Source organism: Balearica regulorum, chromosome 4 (genome assembly GCF_011004875.1).
Source record: "Balearica regulorum gibbericeps isolate bBalReg1 chromosome 4, bBalReg1.pri, whole genome shotgun sequence".
In the NCBI taxonomy this organism is placed as follows: Eukaryota; Metazoa; Chordata; class Aves; order Gruiformes; family Gruidae; genus Balearica; species Balearica regulorum.
This window is the reverse complement of record NC_046187.1, coordinates 60053957-60078257: the sequence shown is the minus strand read 5'-3', so window position 1 is coordinate 60078257 and position 24301 is coordinate 60053957. Positions and strand designations below refer to the sequence as shown.

General features: G+C 35.9%; 1 protein-coding gene across 13 annotated transcripts in view; it reads left to right on the top strand.

Moving 5' to 3' along the window:
- PCDH7 (protocadherin 7) overlaps positions 1-24301 on the top strand; it is a 286621-nt gene that overhangs the window by 20887 nt on the left and 241433 nt on the right. Inside the window, exon 2 of one of the 13 annotated variants that reach the window (XM_075752355.1) lies at positions 3185-3310. The exons of the other annotated variants lie outside the window; for them this stretch is intronic. Coding sequence (XP_075608470.1) covers positions 3185-3256 — 72 coding nt within the window. The 3' untranslated portion in view covers positions 3257-3310. Of the gene's footprint in view, positions 1-3184; positions 3311-24301 lie in introns of those variants that run through there. 13 annotated transcript variants of the gene reach the window in all.

Sequence of the window (24301 nt, the reverse complement as noted above, 5' to 3'; positions counted from 1 at the left end):
TGTGTTGGCATTTTGCAGGCACAGAAAGAAAAGAAAGGTACAGACAAAGGAATAGAAACATACTGATGACCTATTGTTAGCGTTTAAGCAGAATAAATGATTAGCATCTAAAGTACAGAGCAGAGGTAATAAAAGTCATTGCAAACTACTATCCAGAGTGCATGGTAGCCAGTAATGCAATTTAGTTCATTACATTGCTGCATGATGTAGTACTGTATGATGCAGTACTATTATACTCTGTCTGTGTCCTGGGCTTAAACTTGTTCAAAGTCTTGGACTAGTTCTAAACAGTAGATGTTTCATGATGACCTGCAAATGAATCCATTAATATAATTACAAAATAATGAAATCACAGCAAAGCGTGGGGTTTTTTGGATGGTGTTTTTGGTGGGGGTTTTTGTGGGTTTTGTTTGTTTGTTTATTTTGTTCTTTTAAAATAAAATTTTCTCTCTTTTTTTTTTTTTTTGGGGGGGGGGGGGGGAGAATCCATGTGAGAAAGAATCCGTGTGAGAAATACAGGACCTTGTTAATAGAGTGCTCTCATGAGTGTCCTTGTAACATAGGTCCAGATCTGTCTTATTCTAAACATGCCCTGAATATTGCATTTTGGTTTCTTGCCCATAAGAAGTGGAAAATATAATTTTTTTTGTTTCATGAGGATGTTACGAGTTTGGACAGAGGTCAGTAATGGAACCAGTCTTCTGGCTGAGTGCAGCATTTTGTCCATACTCTGGATTCTAGACTGCAAGTCAGAGTCCAAGTGGTGTGAGAGTCAGGTTCCCTGATCTGGTTGTGCTGTCACACCTCCTGAGGGAAGTGCAAGCAAGCACAAATTGTAAGGTATATTCAGCTTTTAGAAATGTTAGGGTACTTCTTGTAGGACAGTTTGAAATGACTCTGATGAGACGATTTATTTTATGTATTTTTATAGAAATAGCTTACAGTACAATACTGTATGAAGTGTAATGGATTTCACATCTTAACAGAGTTTAAATTTGGTTCTCTTGTGAGCATGGTGTCTGTTATTAAATTTCTTGGATGTTTCCCTCCTGCTTACTACATCAGAATTAAATTCCTATTTACTGATTTGTGTTGATAGTACGATAATAGATTTCTACATTCTCTACATTCTCAACCTATATTGCATTATTAAAATATAGTAGATATTTCAGCCTAATATTAGACCATAGTGGTCTTATTTAGCACTATTAAAATAAGCTTAACTTCATGCACGTTGACTGCACAGGGATAAGGTTTTCAAAAGTTCTCTGTACTAGTCTAACTCTGTGTTCCCTGCAAAGATTTAATTAACTGGGATAGAATTATGCTTAACTCATTTCTATGAATGTATTTTAATCAACAGAACTCTTGTTAGATCCCTATACGTACATTAGGTTGAGTTCTCAAGATGAGAATGAGGTACAAATGCCAATTTTAATGAAGAATTGTATTTTTTAAAGTTTTTTACTTAAAAGTGTAGTTTGGCCCTTAGGCCAATTTGTCTCACCTCAGCTTGCTTGTCGTCTAGCACAAGTTACTTATCTAGGGCCACTACAAAAGAAGAGGGATAGATACCTTCAGAAGTCAAGCTATTTCATCTGCTTTAGGTACGTACTGTCTCCTGGACCTCTCTCTCCATTGATCATAGAAGAAGAATAGCTTAAGTAGCTTCTAAGTCATTGAATTGGGATGAGATTCCAGCTGTACTGTGATATTTCAGAAGCAGACATCAGTTATGATTTTACTTGCTGCGTGTTATTTCATCTGTACAAATGACTGTACAGACCTATAATAATAATAATAAAATATTTTAAGGTATTTCTGTATGTTTTGACTTTAGGAGCCTGGACAAGTGGACAAGTGTATTTGGTAGTGGCAGCTGGTGGTGGGAACACAGGGAATAGGACTGCAAAATGCAGGTGCTTTATAGATAGTCTCTCCAGATACCAGGTTTTATCATTATTTCTAAGAATGGTAATTAGCTCTTTACCACAGTTATTTTAAGTAAAAAGTGGCAATGATGGAAGTGATAGCAGTGATGTGATGCTGTCCTGATACAAGAGACTGTGAGATCATCATCAGGATTTATGCATGTTTTGCTTTCACCTGAGATTTGCAGAGAATTTTGATGCTTTGCTTTGTCCTCTTGCCCTAGGCAATCTTTATAGTGAGTAAACATCAGAGTTAATTTAAAAAAAAAAAAAAAAAAGACTTGTAGTATTTATTACATGTCATAAATAACATTGATGGATTTCGCTGTTTCTGTATTCAAGCCCAGAAAATGAGGAATATGCATACTGAGGTACTAGAAAGTGTTTATAGCCTTCCTAATAAGTAAGATAACATGCAGCAGCCACAAATTTTTAAACTGTTTTGTCCTCTGTTTGGCATTTATCTAACAAATATGGCCTGAACTCTTATAGTCAAGTGAAAATACCAAGTAGATTAGTTTTGTGTCATGATATACACATAGAAGTTGAATATAAATGTGCCCAAGACAGGGTTTTTGTTTTGTTGTGATTGTAGGAACATCTGATTTTAATAATGCAGTGTTTCTTCTTTAATCATAATGTCAGTGCTGAAGATTATGAAAGGGGTTTGGTAAATTTACCTCTGAGTTGAACCTCTTCAGGAAGAAAAAGGGAAACAAGATTGAGATGGAAATATTAGCAATGCTTATACTCAAAAAGTAAATGATAACAAAAAAAGTGAAATTTTAAAGGTAATTTAAAGAACTTCAAAAAATCAAATTCCTGTTTGCAAGATTAACCCTGTGAGAACTGTCTGATAAAAACATACTATCCTGGCTTTGTGATAACACGGTATAGTGTTTTGTTATAAATTCCACGGTGTTCCTTACATTGTGACTTTATAAAAACTGTTTCTGTCATTGAGCTTTCTTTACCCTTAAAATACATAAATTATTTGTAGAAATACAAAATAAAATGACAGCAGGAATACAGTTGCTCTGATACACAAAGTTTTGAGTTTGAAACCAGAAAAACTATAGCATTCTGAATGTCACGTTAAGATATTTTCAAAATGTGTGTCTGTACATTCAAAGTCATGCCCTGTTCTCTCTTTGCTGGGCAACAACTGACAGTTTTGAGGTAGAAAAAAATCATGGGGTAGATCAACGAGATTCAACTGAGAAAATGACATGTGTGCATTTTTCTTTCTCTAGGGAAGAACAAACCAAACCAAACCAAACAAACCCTTGGAAATACTTGCACACAGGAATATAGTGGCTGTCTAAACAGGGAGATAGAGGTGCATCGGGATCGTAACAGAAATGGTTCAGAGGGGTCCATCCAGCTAACGTGTATTCTTACGTCCTTGATAAACGTCTGCCTAGCTGCAGATGAGAGCTGTGCGGGATGTCACTGAATGCGTCTTCGTGAAGAGTAAGACGCTGACAGAGAGGTCCCTACAGACTCTTGCGGTAGCTATGATAAGGAGCAGTAACTCTGTACCGTGAGTTTTTACAGCAGATTCTGCAACTGTCTTATTTCACACATGAGTTGTGCAGGAGACCAGGATGTGGTTATTATAATACGATTACTTATGCATGAGCTATAGACTGTAGGTTTACTCTGCATGCCCAAACAATGTAATATATACGTTTCCTGGACTTTGATTATTCAATTTTAACTTTATTAACCTTAATTTATTCAAATATAGGTGCCTTTAGGTATTTCTCACATACAAATGGCTATATTACATAAATAAACCTCTTATTGGTCAGCTTTCACAAACTTTTTAGACATAGTCTATGAATTTCTCGGGGTCTATAAATCACAGGCTGATAAAAAGAATTTTATAAACTGTGCAACTAGTTCCCGTGACTGGTTTCTCTAACATTACAGGATGTTAACGTCAATCACTGCAAAAAATTTGTAGGGCTACATCTTGGTTCCTGTTCTCGCGCGTTTGTCATCTATAGAGCCATAAAACAGGCAAAGAGCCAGACTGAGCACATAGTTAGAAATGTCATCATTCTTATGTTATTAGTCCCTGGTTTAGTGGATTTGGAGAAGATATGGAAGATTTAGTTGTGCCTGTCTCCAAGCTATTGCTTTAATGCAGGCTTGACTTCTGTTCTAGCAAAAGGCCATTTGGGGAGCAGTGCGTTGCTGAAATATAGCTGTTTCTGTCGGTCAGACTGGGGGGTGACCTCTAAAGAGAAGATGGTGACTGTCAAAATGGCTTAAAAGAGGTATTTTCTATCCCTTTCTCTGATCCTGAACATATTTTGAAATAACCACTCCCCCTATGTATCAGTGGTTTAATATTTCTATCATCTCCCTGCTTTAAAAACAAAGAAACAGAGTTGGCATGTGAAACATATAGGAAAAAATAAAAGGCACAGTCCTGAATACTCTGATGAACATTGTGTTTACAGGACTTAAGGTTAATATTTTTTATAGACTGTTTAACCTCACACTTACTATTAAATCAATAATGTTGTTATTTTCAGTACCTAAAAAGCCTGTTTTTTCAGTAATTAATGTTTTGTCCAATACTAATTGAAAAGTGCTTATGGTTTGCCACCTCTGATATAGTTAGATTAATTTTATTTACTTTAAAGAATTAATTATTATTCTGTAATGTTGAATTCATTTTTTTATGCCAATTAAATTAATAATAATGTTGACTATAATTATAAGTAAATATACTTATTTAAAGATATTAATAATTATTATAACAATTTAATTACTTTAAAGAGAAAAGGAATAAATTAGTTTTTTAAAAAGTTACTGTGGATTTTTTTTCATTAGCTTAACATATTGAGGAACTTTCAAGACTTAGCATCTGCACATGCATATAAGCTAGTTTTCATTTATTTTAGTATAACTTTTTAATTCAAGCAGTAGATAATTTAGAAGGAAAAAAAAGTCATGTTCACATACACTAGCAGTGTATTATTTTCTCTTTTCATAGAGTTAATTTGCTATTTTTAACCTTTAAAGCTTATTTTTTTAATCAGTGATGGCATTCATGAAAATGTGTTATTTTAAAGAAGAGTACGCAAATGATATGTAAACTCTGGAGTTAAATGGTTGTGGATTAAGAAGAGGCATGAGAAGTATTTCAGAGTAGAGAAAGTGGGAACCGGAAAGGGTTTGTAGTATGAGTGTTTTTACAATTGTAGTTAACATCATTGATTCAGTAATATTTTATAGGACTGAATATTGAGAGGTATACAATGAATACTGTTATCTATTACGTTTCCGTTTAATTTTATAGAGAAACTTTTAAAGATGTGTGTAAATTTGTGTGGGAAGGCAGACCCTGGTCAAAACCAGAGGCTTATTGTTACTTGATCACCAGGCATGGTACGTTTATACCACTCCTTGTTTTGTTTTGTGGGTTTTGTTTTGTTTTAAGAAGCCTGGCCTGCCAGAGTACAGAGCTACAAATTCTGTTGTGAATTTTGTGCGCTGGTTGATCACTGCTGTGTTTCATTGGGTGCTGGCAGCACAGTCTCAGTGCAGCACATTAAAACGATTCGTTACATTTCTAGCAGCTACTGAAAAGTGATGTTCTTTGATGTTTCTGTGATGATTTAAAATTTTTGGACATAAAAATTCTTACTGCCCTGCATAAGGAAAGATTCTGGCAAGTTGTATAACCGTATCATCGTTTCATTCACCTGCTGTGAAAATGATCGGGGACTAAGTACCTTATGTAAGCGTCTGTCTGCTGGCTTTCAGAAGGGATCGAAATTCACCGTGATATACTCCCGAGTATCCCATTCTTCTCCAGTAATCCCAGCAGGCAAAGTCCAGTAGAAGAGAACAGCTAATACAGTATCGGTGATAAGGAGTTACAAATGTCAGCATAGACTCTTCCTAAGTTATCACATTCCCAGAGGATGCTGGAGAAGTTAGTATATTGCTCATTGCACTTTCAGCATTTATCCTCTGGTGAGACCTACTTGAGGATAATCTGCATTATGCGTTCTGTGTAGTATCCTGCAGTGTAATATCAGTGTGGAATTTTATTTTGATATTATCATGGTAGAAGAAAATTAGAGGCTTTTGCTTTCTTTTGAAATAGCCTGTAAGCCAGTGATATCTGCAATTTGTTTCCATTTCTTTTTATAAGTCAAACTTGTATGCTGGGGCCTTGACCTTTTTCTGTCTATGCATGTGAACCGCAATGTTAGCATAGTATTTTAAAGAAAAAGACGGGTTACATTTTTACATAAATATGCATGCACATTTATAAAATGCAAACATTTCTATTTCCTGCTCTTATCCCCAGGTACTAGGCAAGTAGCTAATGCAGCTACAGCTGCCACAGAGTTTTGGCAACCGTGTTTCAGAATTTTTTTTTTTTTTCCATTTTGTACTTTTTACATTTTTACGCAAAAATTGATTTAAATAGCATAATTTAGTTCATAGGATAGACCAGCTACCACGCTTCTCTTACCCTCCAGAACAGGATGGCTGGGTTCAAACTACCTCTTGGGAATGGTTCCTGGCCTGTGGTGGCTGCTGAACTGTGGCTAAGCACTCTTGGGAACCGAGTGGTGGTTGGCGACAACCGAAACTGTGCTGAATGTCATGCCAATAATTAAGTGCTATGGATATTTAGTTGTCAGAAACTGGGCATGTGCCATGGCCCTGCATAGGTTACTACTATAAATAGTGCTTTACTATCCACTCAGAAAGCCTTTAGTATATTCCACTAATGGACTTAAAAAAAAAAAAAAAAAACAAAAAAGAAAAAAAGTATTTTTTGTGTCACAGCTACTTGCCAAGATCTTAATGTATGTACATATTTCCATATGGAAAATAAAGTTTTATGTGATGACTCAATATAGATATACTCAAAAGATCGAGTAGACTTTTAAGTGACTTCATTCACAAATATATATTTTTTTGCACATACTTAGAAAAATTACTCATAAACATCAGGCTTGTGATTCTGTGCAGACTGTTACTTGTAGGCTCATTTTTTTTAATTTCAGATCTCAGCTTAAAAAAAAAAGTAAAAACAAGAACATAAAAGCAAAGCAAATTAATACCCATAATATTATTTGGAAGGTATGCGTATTTTTAAATAAATTTAATTTGTTTTTCTGACTCTCTAAATGCTTAAAAAAGTTTTTTTTTGTAGGTAAAATCTTTCTAATATAAATATCACTATTGCTACTCTGATTACAGGGCTCAACAGAATCAGGGATCTTTTCCTCTTTCCAATAGATGACTATTAAACAAAATCTCATGGGAAGAATAATGCCCACAGCATTTCCCACTAACCACTTGGAACTACTTTTTGTAGGAATATTACCAATGGAACTGTGAACTCAAATTCTCATTTCAGCTTAGGTATAAAAGCACACTAGAAAAATTATTCTAAATTTACATTTATATAACTGAAAGTAGAATATTTCCCGTGATACTTTTACCATATATCCCTGCAAAGGGGCAATTGAAATATTCCCTCACTTAACACTAGAACTGAAATCCCTACTGTTGAGTAGGAACTTAAATTCCTGTTATTGGGAAATTTGTTAGCTCCAGGTGGCCATGGGTACCACAAATTGCCAAGAGCAGCCCCTGAATAGAGTGTAACTAACTGGTTATCAGCAGGTGTCGGTGGTATTGAGTGAACCTCAGGAAATTCTGACAATGTAAAGTTTTGACAGGTTCTTGTTCACTTCTTGAGGCAAGATTGGAATTTTCCATTGCAGTAAGCTAATAAAAATGCATTAGGGTTAACAGTAGGAGCTCTGGAAAGGTTTTGTTAACCTCTTCATTCTGGGGATCCTCAATAAAATGTGTTAATGCATATATGAAAGCTCTGAAATGGCTAATACCAGTGAAAAAGATATAGTACAACTGCTAATATCACAGTTTGATCATGCTTAAATCACTAAGGAAAGAAGTACTGAATCGCTTTTTAAGTGCAAAAAAAAAAAGCACCTAAATATCATTCATTCACACTCAGATAATTCCTAGATGGCTGGAGGGATAGTATTCAAATTAGGGGAAAAAAGTCTGGCCAAGTATGAGTTTTCAGCACCCAAAATAAATTGAGAATTGTATGAGAAATAGCTGCTCAGAATAAAAGTGCTATTTAAAACTCACAAAAGCAATATGCTAAATGTGGATTATTCTTGCTACATAAAGCAGTTCAGTGAGACTACTGTGGCATGCCATTCCAAACCCCATGTTGCTCAAATTCAAATACTTCTGGTTTCAATCAATCTTTATTTTCCACTTAAGTGCTTGGGATTGATCAAAACAGCTGGCAATGCTTGAAAAAAAATGTATGAGGTGTGTGTGAGCTACTAGCCCTTAACATGGTTCATTAGAATATGTCCTGAAATCCCTTTTGCTTCATACAGGATGGGCTGTTGTACACTCACCAGTCATCCATCAAAGAGCTGGGAAGATGGCTGTCACATGGCAACTACACTAGTGATATAAGCACAAATGTATAGCTTCATTTTTATTTTTTTTATGGGAAAATATGTATTGATTTATTTCAAATTGTTTGGAATCTGGGAGGTTTTCTACTTGTGAGAGTTATGAGAGAAGGCACTAAAATATAAGCTTTTAACAGGAATGAAATTGTCATGCAATGTAAGAACTGTTAGACTGAAAAACATAAATCTTGGCAAACTCAGGGTATTTTTTGGCTGTAAAAAATGAAGATCACGTGATAATACTGTCCTAGGAATTACATAAGATTTTAAAAGATTGTAGCAAGTATGACACACTGGTATCTTTTCAGCAATCCTGGTGTTCTTATGAGGCTTTCAGCTTTAACATTGCTTTTTCTTTAATTACAGTAAATTACTTTGGCCATTGTTGTGGGTTGACCCCAGCCAACAGCCAAGCACCTTCATAGCTGCTCGCTCACTCTCCTCTCCCATGGGAGGAGGAGAAAATAGAAGGAAAGTGAGAAGACTTGAGGATTGAGATAAGGGCAGTTTTATAGGTGAAGCAAAAGCTCTGCACACAAGCAAAGTGAAAGAAGGAATTAAATCATTACTCCTGTCGGCAGGCAGATGTTTAGCAATTTCTTCAAAAGCAGGACTTCATCATGTGGAGAGGTTACTTGGGAAGACAAATGCCATAACCCTAAACATCCCCCCATTCTCCTTCTTTCCCTAAGCTTTTATTGCTGAGTATGGCATCATACGGTATGGGATACGCCTATGGTCGATTTGGTCAGCTGTCCTGGCCATGTCTCCTCCCGGTTTCGTGCTCACCCCCAGCCTCCTCGCTGGCGCAGTGGGAAAAAGAGAAAGCCTCGATGGTGTGCAAGTCAAAAGATCGGTGTGTTATCAACGCTATTTTAGTCGCAAATCTGAAACACAGCACCATAAGGGCTGCTGTGAAGAAAATTAACTCCATCCCAGCTAGACGCCATACAGCCATCTAATTATTTAATTACCTTATATTTGTAAGGCTGCTGTTTCCTATGAGTTAGGTAAGCTACCATTTCCCCTGTCTTTTTTTCCTCAAATTATTAAGTCTTAATGATAAGTTCATGATAATGTTAATAAAAGTTCACCTCTTCAAAAATGGATCAAATTCACTGTTTTGCCTTGTGTCATGAGGCAGCAGAGAGCTTTACATTGAAACTGGTGAATCTGTCTCAGAACTTAGTGTAGGTTGAATAGCAAAGCCATTGGAAGTCTTAGCGTTGACCTGAGAGTCTGCTGGATCAGCACCTATTTAAAAGTTCATATAAGCTCAGGAAAAATTGTTGCATATACCTACTCAAAGCAGAAAAGAGATGTATCAAACCTTTTTTTTTCTTCCCCCCTCCCCCATTTGGATTACCTTGCAGTGTATTTTTTTCTGATTCATTTATGGTATGCTGAATAACATCTGTAAATAGTTATTTCTGAAGTTACATCAAATGTCAAATTATATCAAACTTTGTGATAGAATCTTTTGTAACCGAATTCCTGAAGGCTTCTGTATAACCTACAGTCGGACAGAGAAATACGTTACAATCATGCAGAATTATGATAAAGAAAAGCTAAAAATGTGGTATACACTGTTCTGGATAGCCAGCATGACGATATCTTAATATGTCAGGATGGTGTCCACAATCTTAGATGAAGCTAACTGTATGAGACAGCATGATATTTTGTAATACATGTGACTATTTGATCTACTGGAGACGGAACAATTTATTTACCTTCAGATGTTCCTTATTTTAGCCCCTGAACATTAAAGGAGCCTGGGGAACCATTTGGGAAGCATAAGTTGATTATCATTCTTTGTCATTGTAAACAGAAGCTTCTAATTCTGAACTTTAAAGATAAATTGCATTTAGGACACACTCAGACAAGCAATTCCAGTTTAACTGAAACACTTCTTAAACAGATTTTTTTTTTTTTTTAAAGGAAACCATTTTGACAGAACTGAGTTAAGAAGTAATTGCACATATGGTTCTTCTGGCAGATGTGAGGAGCTTTTTACCTCTAACAAGAAAGAGTAGGGAGAAGCAGCTGGTAAAAAAGGGACGATACCTCTTAGCCTAGAACAGCATGCTTAATTGTCATCCTCTGGTGCACATTTCAAAGTGCATTTAGAAGTAGAAACTGGTCTTTAGAAAAGGGAAAGGAAATAAGGGATTGGATTTTAACTGGGTACCATACTAAATGTTAACTTTTTTTATATATATATATATTTCAGAGAAATTTGAAAGTGTTGAGTTTTGCTTAATGACTTTGTGTATAGATGAGTGCAATGCCTGCTTTTGGAAGCCTATCCATATTTCTTTTGAGTCATCTAATTGTAAAAGTAATAATCCAGTTAGGCTTCTTGGAGACGGGATGTGAAAAAACCCGCTTTTTTGCATGTTCCTAAATGGCACGTTATGAACAGTTGATAAACTTGTGGAATAGATTTCCAAACAAAATAGCTGCCTGAAGATTATATGGGTCATAGCAGCAAATCACAGAACTGATAGAGTAAATGGAGATCTATATCAAAATGGCAGTAAAGAAAAAATGCATAGTTGGACTGTTTTCCTTCAGGCTATAATTATTACCTATGAGAGGTTTGCCTATTAAACCAATAACTTAAAGGAAGTCACAAATGAAGAGCCATAAAAATCCTTTCTGTTTACGTTGACACTACCTAAAAAGAACAAGGGGAAGAGGCTAATGGAACAGATAATATTAAGCAAATGCTGAATGTTGGCTTTTTACATTTGATTTCCCTCGTAAATGTCTCCTCTTCATTAAGTGTTTTAGCTCTACTTTTTCATTAATTTAATCTAAGGTAATGAATATTGCTTGCAAAACTTTTTCTTCATTGCCTTGGACACAGAATTAAAAACTCAGAATGAGCCTGACAGACGCAAGAAGGTTTGTTGCTGTCCAGCACATTATTCATTAGCTATTTTTGTCCAAGCAAAGGCTACAAACCTTGCAGGAGGAATAAAAATGTGGTATTAGAAGTGTAATGTTAGATATCTTGCATCTGAATTCTTAAAAACCTTCAAAAAAGAGCACTCACTGCCTACCTAGGTAGAGTGTACTAGTATTTTACAACTACTGTGTTGGTTTTTTTTTTTTTTCCCTGAAAAGCTTTGCTGCTGCTGTGATTCTTTGTGCTGTTTAAGAGTCCTTCACCTCTGTCCCTAACTGCTCAAGCCATCTCCACATCTGGAGGCCACTTCCACTTATTTTTATGCTTTAAGTACTTAAAAATAATAATCATAAAAAAGTTTCATGGAAACGTTTGACTGAGAGAAGTGAACTAAAGAAACAGGAAGCATTCAGCAGGCGGGAGACAAAAAGGGAAGTCAATGAGTGTGGTTGGAAGAAGACGATAAATGCCTAAATCAGCATGTTGAAATGGTAATGTGGAAGCAAGGACTAAGATAGTTTTATCTTTACCTCTCCTTACTGTACATGGGAAAAAGTTCTTAATTTATAAAAGTTCTTCAGTCCTTTTATAACATTTTGGGGAATGTTATTAGTCCTTTGATATTTTTGAATAAGCTAGCATCAAGAAAGCTAGTTTATGTTTCATGGACTCCTCGTTGTTGCTGGTCCTCTGGATTCTTTCTGATTTATCAGTATATCTGGCACCAGATGCTGATACACTCAGGCAAATTCTGGTGCCCAAGTTGTGCTTATTATTACAACTGAAGCCTTATCAATTGTGGGTAGAAAATGATTTTCTCAGTGTCCTTCGTACCAACATTCCTTTTCCTGCATTCCTGGCGTTTGACTCCTTTACTGCACTTCTTGGCTCATTTTTAATTGTCATTCTGTTATAATTTTTGTTCCATTGTAATGACTCCTGTCTGTGAGGCAGTGTATAAAATAATTTTTGTTTTGCACATTTGTGTGCTTGATTTTTTTCCTTTGTTTTCAGTGCTACATTTTGCAATTTCTACTACTGAGTTTATTCTGTGGATTTCTCAAGGTCATTTGAATTCAAATCTTGTTTCCTCAGGTGCTCACAGCCTTTCCCTGCGTTGGGTCATCCACAGTTTCCATAAGTATGTTCCATTGTTCAAGACTAATGAAATATTGAGCCAAGCCCAAAAAATATTCCCATGGCATCTCATTTGCAGTTCCCCCTTTTCCTGCCAGCAAACTGTTGATAGCTACCAAATGAATTTTTTTTTCCCCCCCCCCCCCCCCAACTAACTGAACTTTAATACCATGGAGAACACTAATACCGTGGTCATTTAATCTAGGCAAGTAGGGTTCAACCTCTAGCCCATACCCTCTTTCAGTCACTTAAGAGTCTTTCAATTCTTGTTTTAATTCAGATAGTCTTTGAATAAACAAACCTAGTTATAAATAATGATCATTAACTCAAACAAACAAAGCTAGTGCAACTCCTAGAAAAGCAAAACCAAAACATCTCCTAGAAACAAATGATAGTTTTGTATTTTTGTATTTTCACTTCTAGTGAAAATTCTAGTGAAGTGAAAATTTGAATATTCATTGAAAAATGTGTGTATTAAAGTTAAGAAAGTGTGGTTTAAAACCACACGAAATACTTACTGGGCACAGAGACTGAAGGCATAGATTGTATCGTAGCCCTACCCTAAACAGGGATGTATCAACATAGCAAGTTGGTTTAGATAGTGATAGCAGCATGGAATTCAGAATGAACTGCAAAAAAACTGCCAACCCTTAAAAAAAAAAAATCTGAGTTCTGTGTTGTTGCAGTTGCACACAACCACACACTGCTAACCAGTCGGTTTAACACTGGAACTAAGTTGGTTCCATTACCTACGCGATGCAGTCACACCAGGCCCTGCAGCATAAGCCTACCTGCAAATCCGAGAACCGTTGAACTTGTGCCGAGTTTGGCAGCCGTAGAGACACTGGCCTGATCCTACAGACCAAAATATTTGCTACTGCTGTACAGTCTATTTTTTTTTTTTCCATCATCAGTTCAGTCATACCCTTTCCTGCTGCTGCAAACTCTTTTCTTTGGTGTGAGTTAATTTGACTGTTGAAATAGTAACTCTGTAGATGATAGCTGATAGTGCAGTTTTTGTATCAGTTGTTAATCCAGTTGTCTGGACTTGCTAATTAAATCCATCTGTATTGTTGCTCTTCCTAAAGTTAGGAAAGCAGGAGTGGAGTAAGTCATCTGTAGCAATTTTAGTTTCTTCTTGCTGAGGAGGTAGGCACATCATTGCTATTACCATGGTTAATGCAAGGCTTTCTTTTTAGTTTGACATGGTGCAACACAACAGCTACGAAAAATGGATTTTTTTTTTTCATGGGCTATGCCTATGAGCTTTCTCACTCTGTTGTAGTTTCTGGAGGAGAAAGAATATTTTACTTATTATTTTTCCTCTCCTGCCCTTCAAAACCTTTTGGTGGGTTTCAGGGAGAGGTCTTAATGAATTTACAATTTCTTCAGTTTTTTACTGATAGAGGAAAGAGGAACAAGAAAGAGTTTTGGTATTTTGTTCCCACACCATTTTTGCTTTGTCATTTATTCCACTGTCGGCCTTTGTTATTCTTTACAACTCTTTTGAGCAGGAAAGGGCAGCAGGAGAAGACTGTGACTGATGGGACTTTGTTCATAGAAACAAAGGGAAAGGAATATCTTTTTTCAAGGTACAAGAGAAGAATACTGTGTTGAGAGTCTTGTAGGTATTTACATATGTGATCAGGATCATAGTGTACAGCTTATATGCTTCACTTGAACCCTTTGCCAAAATAAGGTCTTAATTCACATGTGCATGTGTTTGAAAAGTAGTTTTCAAAATGAGAAGAAATTAAAAAAAAAAAAAAAAGACAACCGCTGTGGAAAAAAAGGGCTTTGATTTTTAAGTTCAACAGCAGAAAAATTTCTCATTAAATATACTTGATTTTTAAGTTCCATGTATAAAATATGACTTGCAAAACAGCTTTAGGTTGAAATACAAACCCAAACCTACTGTATAAATGTGTTTCTGTACTTTTTTGTTATTCCTTTGGGTAAATGCAACTATGCTTCTATGTTTTGTAGTTCATTATCTACTAAAATAACATACCTAAGATTTTTTCAAAGAAACATGAAAAATGCCCACTTTGTTTCATGAGAAAATACCGAAAGATTTCCTAATATTTTTCACAATGATAATTTTCAATGTTACTTACTTGTTTCACTTTGTTTCTCATGTTTATATAAGTGCTTATATTGATTACTTTTATTCTTATTCCATTTGATTGCACAACCCCTATACTTTTATTAAAATGTAATATTTGCAGATCAGTGTGAGCAGTTCAATTACAATGGCCAACCACTAGAAAACATTCAAAGACCAGAAGAAAAGCTATTTTGAAAAAAAAAAAAAAAAAAAGTTACTTGCCTTATTGGTATCATTTATTGATTTCTGGTTTTTTATTTGAGCATGAAGTAAAATTGAGAGTAGAAGTCAGATAATTGAGGAAATAGAAACGAAATTAAAATTACAAAGTTACCAGTCACAAAAAAATAGTCTATCAAACAAAGTTGTATTATGCCAAACCATTAAAAGCTTGCTTTTCAGGCAGATGAATAAAGACAATTCTCACTACAATCAGTGAAGAGCAGTGGGTGATTAGTGCCTCTAAAGATAACTCCTGCAGGCTAAACCAGATCCATGTTAATTGTTAGGATAAGAGAATTCAAAAGAAAGAATATGCAGAGTTGGAAGAAGAAATATTTACTCTGGAGGGCTGTACCACTCAGCCTCTGTGTATCCCATCTACAGATGATTTTATTGAAGGAAACCTCACAGCCAATATTTTCTGTATAATATATTGTATTTTACAACTGTTTTTTTTAAAAGGATTTTGGAACGCAGCCTGAAGTAGGGATTAGATTTTAAGGAATTTGCCTTATGGAACTGGGGTTAGTTTAAATTTTCAAGCTGGGGATGTAAAAATTGCTTCTTTTTGTTAGCTGAAGAAGCAGTTCAGTATGCTGAAGCTGTTCCTTAGGGAGGAAAAAGAAGCAAGTGCAGACTCCTGGCTAGAGCCCAGCTGCCTGTTAGAGTTCCAAAGCTTGTCCTGATTCACTTCTATTTGTTCTTCTCTAGCTTGTTCATTCATATCCTTTCCACTGAATCATGAAACAAGAAACTGTGAAATCTTTGGATCAGTGGATTTTGGTATACTTTTGGATCTCTAGGCATTCCATGATTGAATGTAGTTGACAGTATTTTTAATACTGTGTTTCCTTAGAGTTTTTTTTTTACTAATGTATGCAGTAGTAGGTGGCAGATTTTTTGTGTCTAGAAACACTGAATTGAAACACTATCACTGACATTATCAACAGTTTTTCTAAAATGCTAGCACTACAAAAGAATGAATAAGTATTTCTACATACATTTCATAAAGTATTTATAAACAAGCTTCACAGAATAAATATTTTTAAATCTATTTCTTAAATTAAGTTCTGGTTCATTACTGGATAAACAGAGTAGATCAATTTTTGTGATGCAAACTTACTTGATTCTCATTTCTCTATGACAGTAGTCTGCCGTATTTGGTCTTTTGCAGTTGTGAAGTAATGATGGATGGACCTGTGGAACTTTGGATCTGTCTGAATCTAAAAAATAAATCCTTGGAATGATGACAAAAATCTTGAATATAGCATCTGAAACTGAATACATGTTCTGAACAAGCAAGTACATAGATTTGATCTCATAAAATACAGAAGGAAAAAAAAGACTTTTCTTAATTTTCTGGTTATTAATGAAATAAATGTATAGATTATTGAATTTTATTGTCCCCTGTACTCAGCACTGGTGAGGCCGCATCTCGAGTGCTGTGTTCAGTTTTGGGCCCCTCACGACAAGAAAGACATTGAGGTGCTGGAGCGTGTCCAGAGAAGGGCAACGAAGCTGGGGAAGGGTCTGGAGCACAAGTCTTATGAGGAGCAGCTGAGGGAACTGGGGTTGTTTAATCTGGAGAAAAGGAGGCTGAGGGGAGACCTTCTTGCTCTCTACAACTACCTGAAAGGAGGTTGTAGCCAGGTGGGTGTTGGTCTCTTCTCCCAAGTAACAAGTGATAATGACAAGAGGAAATGGCCTCAAGTTGTGCCAGGGGAGGTTTAGATTGGACATTGGGAAAAATTTATTCACCAAGAATGTTACCAATCATTGGAACATGCTGCCCAGGGAAGTGGTTGAGTCACTGTCCCTGGAGGTACTTAAAAGACATATAGATGTGGTGCTTAGGGACATGGTTTAGTGGTGGACTTGGCAGTGCTAGGTTAATGGTTGGACTTGGTGGTCTTGAAGGTATTTTCCAACCTAAATGATTCTATGGTTCTATAAAACTATAGAAAAGACTAAGGAAATATTACACTGCTAAGATAGGATGGAAGGTAGGTGAAGGAAGTGTGGATGGCTGGTATTTTGAGCCCTAGTTGTAACAGGTTTCCAAAGTCTGGTCATGTTTTCTTCCATTGTTGTTGTGTTTGAGTCTGTGTCGTATTTAGAAGTGGCTAAGTACACTTGGGTGTAAGGGAGACTAAAATGTACTGCTTCTGCTTCCACCAAACACAGTACATTTACAGTTGCTTTATACCCTCTCCGCTTTAGAGGTCTGATTCATGAGTGTCAATGTCTAACGTTACGACACTTACTACCCATCTCTGTCTATCCCTTTGTCCCTCCTGAGCAGCATAATTGCTCATGCAGCAGTTATTGGATCAGCACCAGCTGAAGCCCAAATATTAAAGAATCAGTGCTCTTTCACCTTACTATACCAGGCTGTAAACTGCAGCTTTTAGCAGCTGCCTCATAAACAGTCTTGCTGTTCCAGGTGTGGGAGTAGATATCTGTGAGGGGGCAGTAAGGTGGACAGCTGGGGCAAAGATAACTGCTAGCTGTCTCCAGGAACGCTACTCTCTGTCTTGCATCAGAAGCCCTCAGTTCAAACTCATATCCAGTTGGAAACCCTTGCCTGTCACTTCTTAGCTTGGCCAATTGATTTTAAGAAAATGTATGCATCAGGTACACATAGTAAAATGCACACAGAAAGTCTGAAAGAAGGTAGAAAGTAACAAGTTTGAGGCAGTAGAACAGGCCTCTCTGTCTACCTCTCTGGTAGGTACTTAGTGCCCAGTGCAGGGAATCACCTCTCCTCCTCCCCCCGCCAACAGTTTAGCTCCCACGTAATGTCTAATATGTAGCTCACAGTGGCTTGCGTAGCACTTTGATAGTCGACACTTAGTTAGATCACGCCAGCCCATCCTGATCTGATAAATTCAAGTTTGAGTTGGAAACAGTTTTCCAGGTTTGATTATAGATTTGTGTTACTATGAAGTAAAAACCTGTTGTATTTTAGCCTGGTCCAAAGACTTAGAACATCTATCTTTATGCAAACCTATCTCTAAAACATCAGAAGTCTCCAAAATCTTCAGACTTTGTGTTTGGGTTTTTTTGAGGGTTTTTTTTGTGTTTGGTTTTTTTTTTTTTCTTACCTCTGAGTGGGACAGCTATAAGAAATTCCAAGTGCTCTTGTAAGGCTCTGGAGGTCCTCTGAGGAGTTCAAAGAATCCCTTGGGTGCTGAAGGAAACTATCCCTTTAGAAACTTCAGGATGTTTAATTAGTACTCCTTTCTTTGTTCAGGGTTTGCAACAAAGACTCTGTCAGCTTTGGGTTAAACCGTTAATGAAAAGGGTGTGTTAATTAAACAACTTGCTTATTTCTAATTGGCAAAAGTACCTTAGCTCTCCTGAGACTTGGAACTAAGCGCAGCAACGTCTGCTAAGAGACACTCGTGAGTTGGTAAGAGACGTCATAGAAAATATTAAAGCATCCAGGGAAAGTAGCAATAATGAAAATCATGTGTGCTGAATGCTTCACAAGAGGCAAAACATTTGGATATTCATATTCTCGGGAGTCTTTCTGGTTTTTTTTCTTTTCTTTTTTCTTTCTTTTGTTTTTTTCCCCTGCAGCATGCAATTTGCACAACCAGAGTTACAACTAAACCCCATTATTTGGAAGGAAATTGGCAAGATGGCTTGAATTTTTCAGTTTTTATTGCAGCATGTAAAAACAATATCAGCTCTTCTTTTTGTTGTGGGGGTTTTGTTTGTTTGTTTTTTAATCTTGACTTGTTCAGGATGCCATTGATTGAGAGAAAAGGAGAACAGCACGTGTATGAAAACAGCTTCTGAGATGGAATGCATTGATTTCACACAGCAAAGTGGCAGCATTGCCTCTTTTGAGCCAGGTTTTTTATTGACATTCACTAATGTATTAATGGCAAGTCCTACTGATAATCCCCTCAATTTAGGTTATGTTACGTAGGAGTAAAAGCAGTCGTGTTGACAGACTTCCATAAAATCATTCAACTGCAGTATTTAATGACAGTATAAAGAAAAATATTAGGAGATGCTATATGTTTGAGTTTACATTTTTGGAAAAAAATGTGGAGTTAGCTGATATCTGTGATAAACATTGCCTATGCTACTACCTTAAAAACATAGTTCACGTTGAATGTTTCACGTGCAATTTATTTTACCTGCAAGTGGTTATTACAACTTCAATATTGATAACTTTATTCTCTCATGTACATAAACAAGTTGAAGAGTCATACTTATGAAAAGTATTGAAGAATCACATTTCTATAGCGGTAGTTTACTGTATGCTGAAACATATTGTAGTAAATTAATACAAAACTCATAAGAATCCAGTTTGAATTTTGGCTCATCACTTGTTTATAGATGCTAATCTCTGTTGTCCATTTGCTATTTAACTGAGAGAATAACTAATTTTCATATGGATTTGTAAGCATTTATTTTACGAATTTAAACATTTTGTGTATCTTAATGGAAATGTACTGCAAGTACCTTCTTTTGAATATGGTAAATTGCTTCTTTATATGCACTGTTAAAGGTATCGCTTTATTATTGAGAATAAACTAACCTGTCTTCTGTATAATTTCCTATATATGTAGTCCCACATGTAGAAAACTCCTTAAGGACGCAAAAACTGAAATAGCAAACTAGACCCGTCATTAATATGCTAGGTGGTTAGTTTGATAACTCATGTGGCAACTTTAACTTACATGTTTCTCATGTTATTTCAGTGTTTGCTGTGTCAATATTTTGAATTGATGCCAACCTGTATGCGATCGCTATTCCTTTGGGAATGTCTAATACAGGCTTGCAAAAGACTTTTGGAAGTCTAGGCCATAAGCTGCTAAACCACATCGTTTAGCTTTTGGTAATATGGTAGGAATTATAGCATCAGTACTTGCATTTAATTCAGTGGGACTATTTGTATGAGCAGATTGAGAATAATTTAGCAAAAATACTGTAAAATTTTTATGATGAGACACAACACGTGCTGTATATTGCTAGAAAATTCACCTCCAGATGAGCACATGGGTTGTTTCTTTCTAAGCAATATTGAGCTTTGTAGGGGAGGTGTGTAGTAATTCTTTGGAAATGGCAGGTTATAGAGGATAGTGGCTTGGAAAATAGCATGTTTGATGTCACACAAGAAATAATTGCATCAAATAGTTTAAATAGCACTCAGAAGAAAAAAAAATTCTTTGTCCAGAATTGTGTATCGATTGCAAATTGAAATCTGAACCTATGTAGAGAAAATATAAAGGTTGATCCATGAAATTCATATTAATTTTGGGGGGGTTTTGTGATTTAAAATACCATGAAGATGGTAACAGCGAACTTTTCTATTGGTCTAGAAAGTAATCAAGCTGATGTAGGTTTAGAAATTTCTTACTCTCTACGGAAATACTTATTTTTGTTCTGTTCCTCTCTGGGCTAGATCTTACAATATTGGTTCAATATTTACAGATACTGTTTGTGGACTAGTTCTCATGCAGGCAGCAAACAGTTTTGTATAACATCACCTTACTTGGTTCTCTAAGAATTAGTAGAGTAGTAAAGCTCGAATGTTAAATTTTATGTACTGGTGTCTATACTGTGGGGTTTTTTTGATGAGGTCTTGGAGATATGCAGGATTCTGGGAAATAAAGGGGAAAAAAAGTCAAATGGACATAGTTTTGAAATCCAGAGATGAAAGAAAGAGAGTATTCTTTACTCTGTCAGCTGCACAGCAGCTTAGGGAGGTTTTTTTTAAAAAATGCATTTTCTGATAAACATCCAAGGAATCTCAGATTGGCCAGGATTTGTTGCTTATCCATCTCCACAAGGATAGAAGGCAAATGATCAACACTGCTTCTTGTCTTGGATTCTAAAAATATTTTGAAGAATTAATTGTGAGAAAATACTGATGGTTTTGTCTCATCTGCAAATTCCCAGTGTTGTCAGAAAGGTCAATAACTTTGTCTCCAGTTCTTTGGAGTGTGCTACAGAAGCATTTTTAAAATGTGAGAAATTGTCTGGTCTTCTTTTTAGTGCTCCCAATACTAAATAATCTTGTGAGAAAATGAAGTAACCTTTAGAAGAGGTTTTTGTACCTAGGCTTTGGGATGTTATTGTTTGATTATACTGGAATATTTATATTAGGTTATTTGTGTATTTTTCTTTTCCTTTCCTGAGAAGGAGATCTCAGCAAGGCCTGAGTGGGTGATGATCTGGGTAGGAAAGAGCTGCCAAAAAACCCACAAAAAACCCCAAACCCAACAAAAAAACCTACCCCGAAAAATAAAAAAGCTTGAAATTGAGGTGTGCACATGCAAGTGTCCTTTTCCAGAAGAGGATATCTAAATGACTTTGACCTTCTTTGTTTAGTTCCTATATTTGACTGAATGAAACTTGAAAAAAAGTCTTTTATTTACCTAGGCCTATTTCTTTCTTCGTAAGAAAGTTGAAATTGATTTTAACTTGACACATTTCTTCTCTGAAGTAATATAAAATCTTTGTCTAATAAATATATACAGAGGCTTTGTGGCCCATCAGGGTACCATGACATTCCAGTGTATTGATTCTGTGGTGTTAAAGGGTGACATAGTTGGTGTTAACAGGCCATCAGAGTATTGGGATTTGAATTGTACACATTGAGAAGCACTGACTTTCCTGTAACATGACAGGGTTTCTAAAGCAGTAGAAGTAACTGTAGTCTTACATAATTCCTCATGTGTAAACTTTAAAGGTTAATAAGATTTTTATATAATCATGCAGAAATTAAATTAATAAAATCAGAAAATCTTAGAAAAAAATCAGGAAATAAAAAAGAACACTTATTGACCTGTAACAACCAAAACCATTCTGTCATCTGTAAAAATTCTTGACATCCAGAATTTAAAATTCACTCTTGAACATTGTATTTTATACTACTTTTTTTTTTTTTTTTCCTTTCTGTGAAGTATAATCTATATCCTAGGTAAAGATCTTGACTTTTGTCAGTGTAGTTCGTTTCAGCGTATGGGGTTTGTTTACATTTCATGTAATGTCTGTTCTTACTTTATACTGTAGGCTAAAGGCACATAAGCGTAAAGCTGTAGCAGTTTTGTGTTACCTTGCAGGGCATCAAATGCTTACCAAGAGAGCATGTGGACTAGAGAGGGTTAAAAATTATCATCTTCTGTTTTACTGTCCTTCAGGTGAAGTGTTCTTTTTAGTTTTAATGACCTGGAGTGGTTTCTTTGAAAAGAGCATTTTGATTATTGTTTGATTGTATTGTGTTGATTATAATTATTGTGCAGAAAAAATCAGCTAAGTCAAAAAAAGTGAGCTGATTCTAGGCATCTTTGGAAACTAATCATGGGAATGCCAGGTTTATGGATTTAAAAGAGTCTATAGAACTCAACTTCCAGATTTTTGCATGTTCTTGCTGGCTTGTGTGCTTGAATACCAGTTGTCCTGCAAGGGAGCATAGAAAGCATTTTATATTATATGTTTGCTCTTTTTTTCTAACAGTGTAAGTATTTTGCTTAAGCAGATTTGCTAGGAAGTGACAGCTCTGAAAAATTGGACACAGTGGCTGTTGGAAGTATTTCAGTTCCAGGCAATCTAAATAGTGCAGAAAGGGGAAAATGAAATATAACCATATTTTAAAGACGACAGTTTTGTCAAAGATTCCTTTTCACTCTTCAGCTTAAAACAAATTGAGTAAATCAAGTATATCTAAAATCTCTGCAGTCATTGAAGATGCACCACCTTTTTAGTTTCTTTTTTTTTTCTTCCCTCCTCTCTCCTTAAAAGCCTAAGGGAGAACACTGGCTTAGTAAATGTAAAACACACTGCGAGGAGCATAATTCTTCTGGTTTAATTGTTATCTCTAAACAGTTTTTAATCATAACAGACTTTCATGAAACATGGTTACATAGTGAGAACCTAAGTAAAATCTGGTAAGATGAGACTGAAATAAAGTATTATATTCTTCAGAATTACATTGTTGCTCAGCAATTAGAATATTTTGTGTTCAAATTCATTTTAGTAACTCAAATTATATTTTAGGATTAAAATCAGGAGAATATTTTTGTCAGATCAGGGTTTTTAAACATTATTTATTTTAAAACAAACTGTTACAAAATGAGATAGCTGTGGCAGACTTTTAACATGACTTCCATCTTTTTAGTATGGTAGTAATAACTCCTTACAACTTATTTACATGATTGAAACTCTCTAATGTATGCCATGGATTTATTTTTTTTTTAAATATATTTTGTAACCATGTTCCATGTGTGACTGCATGTCTTTTCTCCAGGACTTGGCCACTGTTACAAAGAATGCAGTTGTCTCCTGCCTGATATCAGCAGACATAAAAAGTAGCATGGAAAATTGAAATAAGGCTTATTTAAGTGACTTTTACTTTACTCCCTCTCAGTTTCATGGATTCCTGCTGCGCTTCTGTGCATCAAGAATCAGGAAGGTGACCTGGCCTGCTTGTTTTAATCTTCTTGAATGTTAACAAGCATCCACAAAGACATTTTTTATAAAGACTGACCTTAAAAGGAGGAGAGGGAGAAGAGTTTATTGAACATGGCTCTTCCTACTTGAGCAGATATAATTGCTCACGATGAGATTCCTGTTCATCCCAGTAGCAGTGCGGTGTATGTCCAGTGTATACTTCTCTCCTGCTCCATTTTGATGTGGCACCAGACTCGGTGCTAGTGTGTGTTCCCTTCACATTTAACGCAAAAGAGAAATAGTATGTGGAAGGACTTTACTGATGTTTATAAAGTTCTGTGGAGAGCAGACCCCGCTATCCACAAAGCTACCCCGGTGTGGTACCCATCGTCTGTGCAGGTACTGACAAGGAGATGTCAGGGTTCCTCTTGCTGCCGTTTTCCTCATGTTCCATGATGAGTCAGTCTTATTTGGAGGTCTGCTCCAAAAAAGAGCTTAGCTACTCTATTACACTAAAACCTGTCATACAGCCTTGGATTTCTCAAGTTCCCGCCTCATATACAGAGAGGGCTTAAGTATTCACCTTCCTGCAAAGCAGGGTTTCTTTCATGTGTTTGTTTGTTTCTAGGAAAGCCAGAAGTTGGAGAGTAACCACTATTTTTTTTTCCCCCCTGATACCTGACATGAAGGCTTTAAGAAAAAGGCAGACTCCAAAGGTCTCTCATTTTCCTGAAGAAGCTAAATAATCTCACAGCTTTGAAAATAATGAAGAAACTAGTAACTGAAAAACTGTTAAAGTTGCTGCTTCTAACTCTTCTCAGTAGTTACAAAATTTTTCCAAATATTTTGTGAAAAGGGGATTTTAAGTATGGTTCTGCTGCTGTACTTCTTGCAGAGGAAAAAGAATAAATTGTCACCTCCTAAGTGGAAATATTGAGAGTCCTGGAATAACTTCACAATGACTGAGTGGTTGCTGTGTATTTCTAGCAAGTTTCTGTCTAGTTTACAGAGCTGGTATTTCCATGTCATTTGCAGATAGAAGAATGGGGAAAAAAAAATGATAGTTGGACTT